Source organism: Carlito syrichta, unplaced genomic scaffold (assembly GCF_000164805.1).
Source record: "Carlito syrichta isolate Samal-C Ts95f unplaced genomic scaffold, Tarsius_syrichta-2.0.1 Scaffold304758, whole genome shotgun sequence".
Lineage (NCBI taxonomy): Eukaryota > Metazoa > Chordata > Mammalia > Primates > Tarsiidae > Carlito > Carlito syrichta.
Genome location: NW_007248854.1, coordinates 724,051 through 737,002, shown reverse-complemented (window position 1 = coordinate 737,002; position 12,952 = coordinate 724,051). Strand labels below are relative to the sequence as shown.

Sequence of the window (12,952 nt, the reverse complement as noted above, 5' to 3'; positions counted from 1 at the left end):
GCGACAGAGTGAGACTCCAACTCAAAAAATAAAAAATAAACCTTCCAGGGGAAATAAATATTAATGTAATCAGAGGAGAAAATAAAGGTAAGGCATAGTATTACATTTATACCTGTTATTTATATCCCACCACATTCCATAAAGATTTATGTTATAGCTGTTAAAACATTTTACACAAAATCAAAACAAAGAAATATCATAAAATAATCTGTTTGACTGATTCATAAAACCATCCATCCTCTGAGACCATACAGTTAAAAAGCAAGAGTTATCAAGTTATCACTGGCAAGACCAGAATAAAAAGATGGCTGTGCCAGTTCTTGAGAGTAAACCATAGCACAAACATTCCAGTCAGGGACCTTGAGGCTAGCTAGTCAGCCAGCATTGACATCCCTCTTGTATTATCCCCTTCGGCTTTCTTTTCCTACTACCTGAGGTGCTATAATTACCATCCATAAAATAAAGCCTTACTATGTATAGGCACTATGATAACTGCTTAACAGACACAGTCCTTCAATAAATCCTCGCCACAACCTTAGGGCGATAAACCCAATGTTAAACACAGGCACAAGAGTTACGTAAATCCTTCCCCCCCATACCAGCTAGATCTCAGATCCAATCCATGTTGTCTGCCCTCAAAGGTAAGCTCTTCCTACAACAGTCTACTTCTTTCATCTAATGCCCCAGACTGTACTGTTCTCTGCATACATGTGATTCCCTATTTGAGTGAGAGTTTCATGAAGAGAAGAACTAGCTTCATAAATATTCCACTGCTTTTCAGGTAGTGAAAGCTTCACAAATAATGCATGTAAGAGACAATATCTACATCTTTAGTCTTATCGCCTCCCCTCTAGGTACTCACTGAATTACGGCTCCAGCTATTTCTCTCATACATTGTATTGCCATCACAGGTTTAGGCCAAGTGTCTGCCCTTTTTCACAGATGAAAGGAGACCAAGATACAGGTGGCAAAAGCTCTAGCTACAGTTGTAAATCCTTTCCCAGCAAAAGAGGAAGGAAAATTACTATGACCTCAAGAGAAAGCCTGATGCCTTGACCCTCTGAATGTTGTTACATTTCTTCTTCCTGGTCCTTACAGGCATAACTATCTGCCAGAAGGCAAAACACTTCAGAAGACCCTCCATATGCATCCAAAGATGATAGCTTTTTTTAAGTCTTCTTTTCTTCTGGTTAAATAGTCCAATTCCTTCAATATTTTTCTAAATATTCTCTCCTAATCCTTACCTCAGTTCCTACTCCTCCCACATCCCATCATTTTTGTTCTTCTTACTTAAATAAATAGGACATTCTAGTGAAATTCATGCAAAAAAATTCAGCGAAAGAATTGCTTGAGATCTCACACGCCAGTCTCATTGCCCATAATCATTCCAGTATAAAGTGGTGTGAGGTCCCCCCTCAGCACTACATTGCTGATTCCTCTCTAGTTTGCTATCAATCCTGAAGGCATAACACATTCTACACACTCACTGCCAGTTACTTTTCAACCTGTATTCCTCACCCTTACAAGTCATCCAAGTTTGTGGTATAATTTTTCCAGCTTTCTGAGGGGGAAAGTTGAGCTTCCTGAGTGCTAGTGATGTGCTATACTTATCTTTGTAACTCAAATGCATAAAAGTGCTTAGAACTCAAATGCCAACCATTGTTAAAGTAATACGCTTGGTTGTAATTGATTTCTTTCTGAGTACTAATTATCCATATTACTCCCCACATGGCTATGCACCCCCCAATGTGATGCAATCATATGTCTCTTTCTCACTCCTCCATGTCCCCGACAACTCAAAGGCAATGATCAGCAAAATCCTCTACAGTCTCAATATCTTTATAGAGATGATGTCTTGCTATTTTGCCCAGGTTGGTCTCAGACGCCTGGCCTCAAGCGATCCTCCAGCCTTGGCCTCCCAAAGTACTGAGAATACAGGCATGAGCCACCATGCCCAACCTCCACCTCATTTCTGAATGCTGCTTTCAAACTTCTTACTCAATCACAACCTAGAAGTCCCCCGACAATAGTTTCCAGTGAAACTCTCGCAAATAGTGCCTGACTTTTCTCCATCACATCCTGTACTACAATTTGTTCCTCATTCTCTCATCCAGAACTCGAGCAAAAAGTAAGTCCTGTTGCGCCTTACACCACCAGCATCTACTTCGCTAAACTCATTATAAATATCCAAGCCATTCACTCTTGTTCCTTGAAGATTCTGGCATTTGGTTCACTGTCTCACCCTCCAACGCTTCTAGTATCCTACGGCGAGGTGACAACTATCTTCACAGGCAAGCTCTGCAGCACCCAAACCTCTCACTCCCTGACCTCCTCGCCACTAAGATTGTGCCATAGACCCTACTGCACTGTACCATGGTCCCACCATGGTCACCAGTAAATGAACTCTTCTAGGATCTAATTCAAGCATCTCACCCTCCAATCACCCCCCCTTATCTAACGCACTCCATCCCATCTCCCTCCAGCAATTCTTCCCCCACCAAAGCCGCAGACCCGCCTCCACCCTGCCGCCACTGCACTCTTCGCCATCCCTCAACCCCCGCAAATCAATGCCTTCCACATCTAAATGGAAGACGTCCAACTGACCTTCCTCTCCAAAGTGAGAGTCCACAGAGCATCTCTACAATTGCTACCTTGCAAACACACACAGAACGTTGGCCCCTCTCTCTGTTAGGCCTGCCAGGCAAACCTCAACCCAGATCAACCTGGCTCTCTGTATAACCTGGGCCTATATCCAAGAAACTGAAGGTAGCTGGAAAAAAACACACCACCACGCTGTTTGATTTCCTGTTAAATTAATGACAAGTAACTTCCAGGGGGCCCTGAATACTGTCTAGCAGAACTACCCCATTTCCCTAGGGTGCTCATACTCCCACTCTCCCAGGTACCCTTGCACAGTTTCTCTCTCCTCAAACCTCCAGAAGCCCTTTCACCGTCTTTACTTTCAGGGACAACCTTGCTTACATTTCCAAGAAACAGTAGAAGCATCAAGGTATTTCCACATTTCTGCCAAAAGCGCAACCAACTTACCTACATTCATCTATCCCAGCTTCCCTATTATAGTCTATAAATATTTCTTGCTCCTGTCAGAGAAATCTCCTCAGTCTGAGCACTGGATTTAATTCCCTCCAATCTGTGAGCTTCACTTCAACTGTCACCTCTCTCTTAAAAACACCGATATTCACTTTTTATTTGATCATTCCTTTTAATATATGAACTAAAGTACCTCCCACTAAAAAGTGGCAATTCCACTATATCAACTGAATAAAAGACAAATTTTCATCTTGATAAATGCAGTTAGGAACAAAACAAAGATGTTCGCTCTCACCATGTCTATTCAACAATATACTGGAGGTGCTACCCAGGGCAACTAGGCAAAAAAATAACGGCAATAAAAGGCAACTATACTGGAAAGGAAAAAGTAAATCGCTCTCTATCAGAGATCATCTAAGAAAGACATTACCAAGAATGACATATACTGTTGTCTTACACATTAAAAAAATCCTAAGGAATCCACTAAAAAGCTATTAGAACTAGTAAACAAATCCAACAAGGTTACAAGATACAAGATCATTTTTTAAAATTCAATTGCACCGGGCTCGGTGGCTCAGCCTGTAATCCCGCGCCTTGGGAGGCTGATGTGAGTGGGTTGCCTGAGCCCGTGGGTTCGAGACTCGCCTGGGCAACTTGGCGAGACCTCACCTCTACAATAAATCAAAAATTAGCCGGGTGTGGTAGCGCACGCCTGTAGCTCCAACTACTTGAAAGGCTGAGACAGAAGGATCGCCGGAGCCCGGCAGGTAGAGGCTGCGGTAGCCGGGAGCGGACACTGTACTCCAGTCTGGGTGACAGAGATTCCAACTAAAAAAAAAAAAAAAAATTCAACTGCATTTCTACACACCAGCAATGAACAATGTGAACATTAAATAAATTGAACAATTCTGTGTACAATAGATTCTAAAAAAATAAAATCCTCAGAAATAAATTTACTAAAAAAGTAAAAAACATGGCCAGACTCAGTGGCTCAGCCTGTAATCCCAGCACTTTGGGAGACTGAAGCAAGTGGATTGCCTGAGCCCATGAGTTCGAAACCAGCCCAGGTAACTTGGCAAGACCTCATCTCTACAATAAATCAAAAATTAGCCGGACATGGGAGTGCGCACCTATAGTTCTGGTTACTTGGAAAGCTGAGGCAGAAGGATCACCTGAGCCCAGCAGGTCGAGGCTGCGGTGACTGGGAGCGGCCACGGCACTCCAGTCTGGGTGACAGACTGAGACTCCAACTCAAAAAAAAAAAAAAAACAAAAAAGGTGCAGTCACTTTAAAAAAGAGTCTAGCAGTTCCTCAAACGATTAAACATAGTTACCATTTGATCCAGCAATTCCATGCCCAGGTGTAAACCTAAGAGTACTGAAAATATCGGCCTACACAAAAACTCATACGCAAATGTTCACAGTAGCATTATTCATAAAGACCATAAATAGAAACAACCCAAATGCTCATCAACTGATAAAAGAACAAATAAAGTGTGGCATACTCATAAAATGAAAAATCATTTGGTCATAAAAAAGAAAGTGCTACAACACAGATGAGCCTTGAAAACATTATGCTAAGTGATAAAAAACAGTCATTAAAAAAAAACACATAGTATATGATTCCATTTATATGAAACGTCCAGAACAGGCAAGACTTTAGCAACAGAAAATAGAATGGTGGTTGTCCAGGAGGAATGAGAGCACTGGAAGTGACAGTTAAGGAATATAGGGTTTATTTTGGAGGTGATGAAAATGTCCCAAAACTGACTGTAGTAATAGCTGCACAACTCTGTGAACATACTAAAAACATTAAAGCCTGCAATAAACAGATAAATTATATGGTATGTGACTAATATCTCAATAAGGCCGTTAGCCAAGAAAAGTAAAAAAAAAAAAAAAAAAGAAAGAAAACCTTTCCTGACTTCACATTTCAGACCAGCTACCACCCCATTTTCTCTTGCTCCCCTTTACAGAAAATTCTGAGAAGACCTGTCAGAGAAGGAAGGTACAAATATGGAAAGGAGAAAAGTGGGATAAATGTGGTGTCATAGCACAACTGGGGATGCCAATGTGAACTTGGAGCCTGGGAGCAGGGCACAACGAGCACTCCAGAGCAGTAAGGAATGACGATACACGCGTGGTGATTTCAAAAACCAATGCAACAAAACTCACACTCTGTAAAAAGTTCTGCCCTGAAGAGGGCAGTTACCATAGAAGGTTTCCATGCATGTTTTAAGAGTTTTAAACTGTTTTCTTATTATCTCTTCAGAAACCTCCTTCAGTATGGATCACAATCTTTGGAAAACCTTAACTGTAACAAATATTTAGCTACTTAGGGTAGATATTACATTAGAAAATAACCAGCCGGGCTCAGTAGCTCAGCCTGTAACCCCGCGCCTTGGGAGGCTGAGGTGAGTGGATTGCCTGAGCCCGCGGGTTCGAGACCCACCTGGGCAACTTGGCGAGACCTCATCTCTACAATAAATAAATAAATAAATAAATCAGCTGGGTGTGGTAGCGCGCGCCTGTATTTCCAGCTACTTGGAAGGCTGAGGCAGAAGGATCGCCGGAGCCCAGCAGGTCGAGACTGCAGTGGCTGGGAGTGGCCACTGCACTCCAGTCTGGGCGACAGAGTGAGACTCCAACTCAAAAAAAAAGAAAATAGCCAAAAGTAAACTCTGATGAATAAAATAAATAAACAATCGGCATATCACCCATTTTAGTTAAAGTATATTTTGCAGAAAATATATCATGAGCTCAAGTATCATTCTGGGATTGTAGTACCTTCTAGTAAGTAATTTCTCACATTTAAATGGACAATAGGCATTTCAAATACTCACTTCTAGTTCTACCGAAAGATCCCAGAGACATATTTGTCCATCGTGGCATCCTGTTACAATTGTGGCCCCATCGTCGGTTAAAAGTACTGCCGAGATGCAATGTGTTGGCGCTTTGCGGCCCCAAAGAACGATGGGGAGAACAAGGCTGTTTCCTGCCATTGTGCTTTCAAACCTGAAAAGGTTATACAAAGCATGTCAAATATTATATTGTTTCTCTCTAAAACATGTTATCTATTTTTATTATGAAGCCAGCAATTTGCAAACAAGAATACATTCCTGGTAGTAAAATTTAGCCACTTAAGTATTTATTTCCCCCAAAAAAATGACTAATTCATCGAAACTACTCCCAGGTTCAGGTGCTTGTAAAACACAGGTCTTTACCTTAGGCAGTCACAATTTTTTAAATTTACTAATGAAAGGCCAACGACTTCAGGACTTCATATTTATTTAGCACTTCACAGTTTATAAAGATCTTCTATATACACTATTTCATTTTGATTCTCAAAGCCATCACTGGAAGTTGGCAGAGTAGAAAGTGAGGCATAAACATTAACCACCTTAGGACAGGGAACTAGAATAAACGCAAATGCAAATCCTGACCTTAACAACTGTAAGATGTCTGACTCCATAAAAAAAGATACGTCAAATATAAAAGCTTTTCTCAGAAAGTTCAGCACACACAGACTATGCCACTGCCACTACCTAAGTCCTGGGAACTCTTCTGAATATTATATGTGTGTGTAAAAATAAATATACGTATAAAATCTCAATTATTCCTCACAACACATCATGAGTTAAGTACTATTATCACTCTGTGACTCTCTGTGCGTCAAAGATACTGATGCACAGAGAGTCACAGAGTAACAAGTGAGGAGCACAGATCAGAACCCAGGCAGCCTGACTTCCACATCTGTGGTCTTTCTCACTCTGCTCAGCGACTAATGACAAGTGAGGTCTCTAAACCTTATTTGCCTAAGAAAAACTTAGTACTGTTTCACACTGTGCTTAACACTAAAAGAGTAGTTCGGTGAGAAACCCATTCAACCACATTTACTCCAAATCGATTATGCCTGAAGGTCATGAATGTCTCGGGTTGTAGTCTCTGAAACTTGAAGAAAAAAAAAGAATTTCTTTTGAAATTCATTTCTCCACAGTGAAAATATAGTTTCTGATGAATGGATTCAAATTTGAGATGATAATCAATTAATCAGGGCACTAGTACAACCCCTTCGGGTCCCCTCCCACTGTGGGAGCTTTTCTGTCCTCTCAATAAATCCTGCTTTCAAAAAAAAAAGGCTAGGCGTGGTGGCTCACACCTATAATCCTACCACTTTGGGAGGCCAAGGTGAGAGACTGTCAGAGCCCACAGGTTCGAGATCAGTCAGGGCAACATGGCAAGACCTCATCTCTATAATAAATAAATAAATAGGCCAGGCAGGGTGGCATGCACCTGTAGTTCCAGCTACTTGGAAGGCTTAGCCAGAAGGATCGCCTGAGCCTAGGAGGTCGAGGCTGTAGTGGCTGTGAGCGTGCTACTACACTCCAGCCTGGGCAACAGGGTGAGACTCCGACTCAAAAATTAAAATTAAAATTAAAATTAGGTAATTAATTAAATCAGGGCACACTGGAGTAGACCTCTTGTGGGAGAGCACAGATGAAGAAATTATTCCTTCATATAACAAAATCAAAATACAGTTAATGAAACAATACTTAAGTGATATAAACTATGTGTTTAAAGACCTAAACAACAGGAGTTCAGAGAAGCCAGATTCAAGGAAACTGTCAAAGAGGACTCCACAGAAGAGAGGACTCTGCTGGATCTTACTAGACACTAGAGGTTGCCTACAGCCTGACAGGTGGCCGGGCAAAGGAAATTATCAATTACTTAAAATGAGGCAAGTAAAAAACAATGAATGACATTGGAAAGCTTACTCTAAGCAATCTATTTTACATCTTTCTCTTTACATATTTTTTGTTGGAAGGCATAACTTTCATCAATTTGTTTTCTTCAAAATCTCATCTTTTTTTGCTACAAGTTAAAGGTAAGAAAAAATTGAAAGCTCATTTCCTATTAATAAAACTCTATTTGTGTCATAACAGTTTCATAAACCAGCATGACACTAACAATTATTTTCATATTTCTATTTGATATTAGAAAATAAAAGTATGCACTGAACTAATTTTAATAAACCTGGAACAGCATGTTCCTGGCTGAATGACATAACCAACAATGACTTTCTCAAAAAGAGAATCTGGAAGGAGTTCATTTTTCCATGGTGACAACACTCAGTTTTAAACTGTGTCACCAAAGAAGATTTCTGTAAGCGCAAAGCACTGAATACAACATGGTGAGATCTGGAAAGAACATCATTTCTCTAGAAACTTGACAACTACTGAGTGCATAATGCATGGCTTAAAGAGAATGCAATTAGATAGATTCAATAATAAGGAATTATGGTTCTAAATGCCTCAAAATATTATTTGTAATACCTTAAAAACCTAATGAAAGTGAAGCTCAAGAAAAGCCACAGAAGCACTGATGAAATAATGTGAAATAAAAGAGAACAGGGCATATTATGATGATAGAACAATGCATCACAATTGAATTCTTCTAAGAAAGACTACCATTAAATTGGCAACTACAAAAACCTAGTTCTAAGCAACTAGTTAAAATAAAAAATGGGCAAATTAGCCAGGACTTAATCACAGGAATCTAAGTTTGAATTCCTCTAACCTGAATAATGAATGAGCCAAGACACACTCAACTAGCAAGGACGTTTTTTAGGGGGAAAATAGGGCAATGTAAATCCAGAGCATGTGATCTTTCAATCATCAGCGTTAAACTCGTCTACTTGTTAGTTAATAATCCATCCTTAATGTTCTCAACATTATCACCTATGAAGAAAATTAAATATGTTCTTAAAAGCTTTATAGGAAATGAAAATGAAACAAACAAGTCATTGGGATTTTTTAAAATTCCTTTTCACAGAAAAGACCAAAAGCAAAAGTGATTGAGCCAATGACTAGAATAATCTGGTATAGTCTTACTTTTAATAGAAACTCTGAAAAAAATTATCTTACTAAGTATCCAAAATATTATATATATTATATATTCCAATTTTACAACTAATATATTCAGGAGCTATGCTATCTTTCAAATTTTAACATTTTAGCATATATAAATAGATATGTTCTAAGACTAGATGCTTCTAAAAACAGACAAACACTAGGAACATTCAGTTTTCACTTATGCTTGTAACAAAATCTGACTTAAAATTACATTTACAAATTGGTTATTCAATAAAACTTTTTGAAAGATAAAGCTCTTGCCTGGTGCGGGGTGGCTCACACCTGTAATCCCAGCACTTTGAGAGGCAGAGGCAAGAGGATTACCTGAGCCCAGGGGTTCAAGACCAGCCAGGGCAACTTGGTGAGACTTCGTCTCTACACTAAATCAAAAAATTAGCTAGGCATGGTGGCAGGCACCTGTGGTTCCAGCTACTTGGAAGGCTCAGGTGGAAGGACCGCCTGAGCCTAGCAGGTCGAGGTTACAGTGGCTGTGAGCATGCACTGCACTCCAGCCTGGGCAACAGAGTGAGAATCAAAATCAAAAAAAAAATAAAATAAAGATAAAGCTCTAGCGTCAAAAAATATCAGGAGGACTGGGCACAGTAGCTCACACCTTTAATCCCAGAACTTTGGGAAGCCAACGTGGGAGGATCACTTGAGGTCAGGAGTTTAAGAACAGCCTGGGCAACATAGCAAGACCCCGTCTTTAATAGCAACAACAAAAAAGTATTCTAAATGAAGTTTTAAAAATATATATATCAGGAGTTCCAGATTCTACTTTTCATTTTGCCACTAATTATGTAGACTTTGATGATGTCATTTCATTTCTGAGACTTAGTTTTCTCATCAGAGTTACTGAAATTAATATTGAGACTGGATACAGTGGCTCATGCCTATAATCCCAACACTTTGGGAGGTGGAGGTGAGAGGACTGCCTGAGCCCACAGGCTCAAGACCAGCCTGGGCAATTTGGTGAGACCTCCTTTCTACAATAAATCAAAGAATTAGCTGGGACCACAAGCATGCCCGTGGTTCCAGCTACTTGGAAGGCTGAGGAGGAAGGATCGCCTGCGCCCAGCAGGTTGAGGCTGTGGTGGTCATGTGTGTGCCACTGCGCTCCAGCCTGGATGACAGAGTGAGACTCCGACTCAAAAAATAATAATAATAATTAAACAAAATTAATACCGAATCATTTTTAAGTCAAAAAATAAAATCATATGAAACAAAGGTCTTACTGATAAAACTTCAGTCATCTCTTTTGATTAATTTCAGGTATTTCTTTATTTTCCTACTTCTCAGCTCTGTACAGAATTAAGTTTTGTTTTTTTTTAAATACTGCACTTCAGTAAACAAGAACAACCAAAATAATAACTGAAAGAACAACGGACCTACAATCAGAAGACCAGTATTCAAATCCTGGTTCTTCTATGTGAGCTTGACAAAATTACCTCTCTAGTTCTCAGTTTCCCATCTATAAAAGATAGATAATAATACCCTTCTCTCAGAAAGTAATATAAATAGTACAATACCTAGCATATGGCACATGCTCAGCAAATTTTATTTTTAAGAAAAACCACAGATTTTGCTACTTCAGATTCTGCTTACATATCTACAAGTTTCTCCCAGTGCTTAATATTTAATAATGCTGGCATTTCAAACAGGTTAATATCTCCCATCGACTTTCTACGACAGTATAAAAGTACTATGGTATATGCTTGTCAACCACAATTCAAGTTATGCAAATGTGCTATGCACATGTGGCAATTTAGTTCTGGATGACTTTATTAAAAAAAAATAATATTACACATCGTTTCTCAGTCTTTTGGCTAAGATCGAGTGAGAAATAATACTACAAACTTCCATCCTAACACTAAAATGATTTTCCAATCAAATTCCAGTCTTACAATAACAATAAGTAGTATACACTGGAGAACAGCATCTCCTAAGTTTCCAATTCATGCCTATACCACAGTAGGTATAGGTGTTACAACAATGAATAAACACAATTCAACTATCCAGTGAGGTTTACACATGATGCAAACAATTACCACAGAGTATGAGAGGAGTCTCAAGACATGGAGAAACACAAAAGATGGATTCCCAAATCTAGACTTCAATGGATGCAGGAAGGACTCCTATAAGAAATGAGGGATGGAATGAACAGGAATTAACCAAAGAAGAGGCTTGCAGAATCACATGTTCAAACCGCCAGAGGTAAGATCTCAATTATTTCTGGACAGTGCAAACAGTACAGCTGATACTCAGAGCAAAAAAGCAGAATAGTGAGACCCGCACCAATAGGCCAACATGCATCAGGTCATAAAGAGACTGGTAAGCCATTTTAAAGACAGCAATGGGAGGCAGGTCAAGTATTTTACGTCTGATTTTGCTTTTCAGAAAGACCACTCTAACCGCAGTACAATGGAGAGGGATCAAACTGAGAGCCTGAAGACCAACGAGGCTACTGAATTATGGACTGCAGGTGAGATATGATGGTGTCTAAATTTATCAAATTTCTTATTACGTATTTCTGGAGGTCTCTGTTAATAGCTATCTCCACTACTACTCTTTAAACTCCCTGAAAACAGCATACACATTCTATGTCCTCATCACCATATAATGCTTAGCATAGTGTCTGCCACAGAGAACACCTTTAATAAATACATAACAAAGGGGAATAGTGGTGGGAATAGTCATCAAATGGATATAAGACCTATTTGACAGGTAGGACTTGGTGTTTATCACATCAAGTTGATGAGGATGCAACATTGATTTTGATGCAAGTTTCACACAAAGGCACTCTGAAGGCAAAAGAAAAGGCATTTTTAAATACTAAAAGCTTTATAAGTAAAGGATGGGCACTATTAGTACAATAATAATGCCCAGGCACATCATCAATAAATTTGGATTCTATGGACTTCTCAGCAAATTGGATGGAATTAGAGACTATCATTCTTAGCAATCTACCACAAAAACAAAACAAAAGAACAACAATAAAGAAAATCGCACGTTCTCACTCATAAGCGGGACCTGAACATTACTCACAAAAGCACAAGGAAGGGATCAGCATTTGTGGGACGCTGCCGAGGTGGGGGAATGTAACAACATCACAGGCACCTGATCAAAACCAGGGGGAACTGATGACCCACCGGAGGTCCAAACTTCGCCTGCACAGAGATTGTTTATACACCTAATCCTGACTTGTACCCCACCTTATTAAAATGAAGTATAAGAAAAGAAAAATTAAATATCAATTAAAAAGAAGCTTCTCTTTAAAATAGCAACAGCAACCCCAAAAATCAAAGCTATCGGATTAAAAATAAATAAATAAATGTGTATCCTAACATGTAAGATAAATTATTCTATACTTAACCATAATTCATTAACTGTGGGTTTGGGAAAAGGAGAAAACACTACAAGGTTTCACACTGATCTTCAGTAGAACTAGACTGTAAAGAGACTTGGGGTCCAACAAGGAGACATCTAAGCAGAAAGGCAATATGTTAAAACTTTTTGCTAGTACGGAGGCTGCATTAATACAGAGAAAAAGCCGCAGAGAAATCAAATATGATGCGATTGCAGTAAGCCTGGGTGCACAGTGATAAGAAGCTTAACTAAAATGATGAGAGTCAGGAAAGAAAAAGAGAAGACATCACAGAGGAAGAGCGATCCATCACGGGGGTGATGCACTAGGCAAGGTTTCGGGCAGGACTTCCAAAACAGGGATGAGGAACGAGGAAGGGGGGACGCACGGGGGACAGAGAAAAGCGAGAGCTGTGAGGCCACACAGGGAAGAGACAGAATCTGGTCTCAAAGAAATTACAACTCAGAAAATAATTTCATAACATGGCACGAAAGAACTCGACCAAAAGTGTCCCATATGAACGGCCAAAACGCAATGAGCCTTTGCCAAAGTATTTCAAAAGCTTAAGAAATACGGCTCTACCTCCTGCTGTTTTGCTTTTGTTTTTCATAGCTAAGCATTTGAAA

At 39.6% G+C, this 12,952-nt stretch overlaps 1 protein-coding gene across 1 annotated transcript in view; it reads right to left on the bottom strand.

Moving 5' to 3' along the window:
* WDR7 (WD repeat domain 7) overlaps positions 1–12,952 on the bottom strand; it is a 129,965-nt gene that overhangs the window by 99,372 nt on the left and 17,641 nt on the right. Inside the window, exon 2 of the mRNA XM_021713839.1 lies at positions 5,894–6,065. Within this exon, the coding sequence (XP_021569514.1) occupies positions 5,894–6,052 (159 nt within the window). The 5' untranslated portion in view covers positions 6,053–6,065. The remainder of the gene's footprint in view (positions 1–5,893; positions 6,066–12,952) is intronic.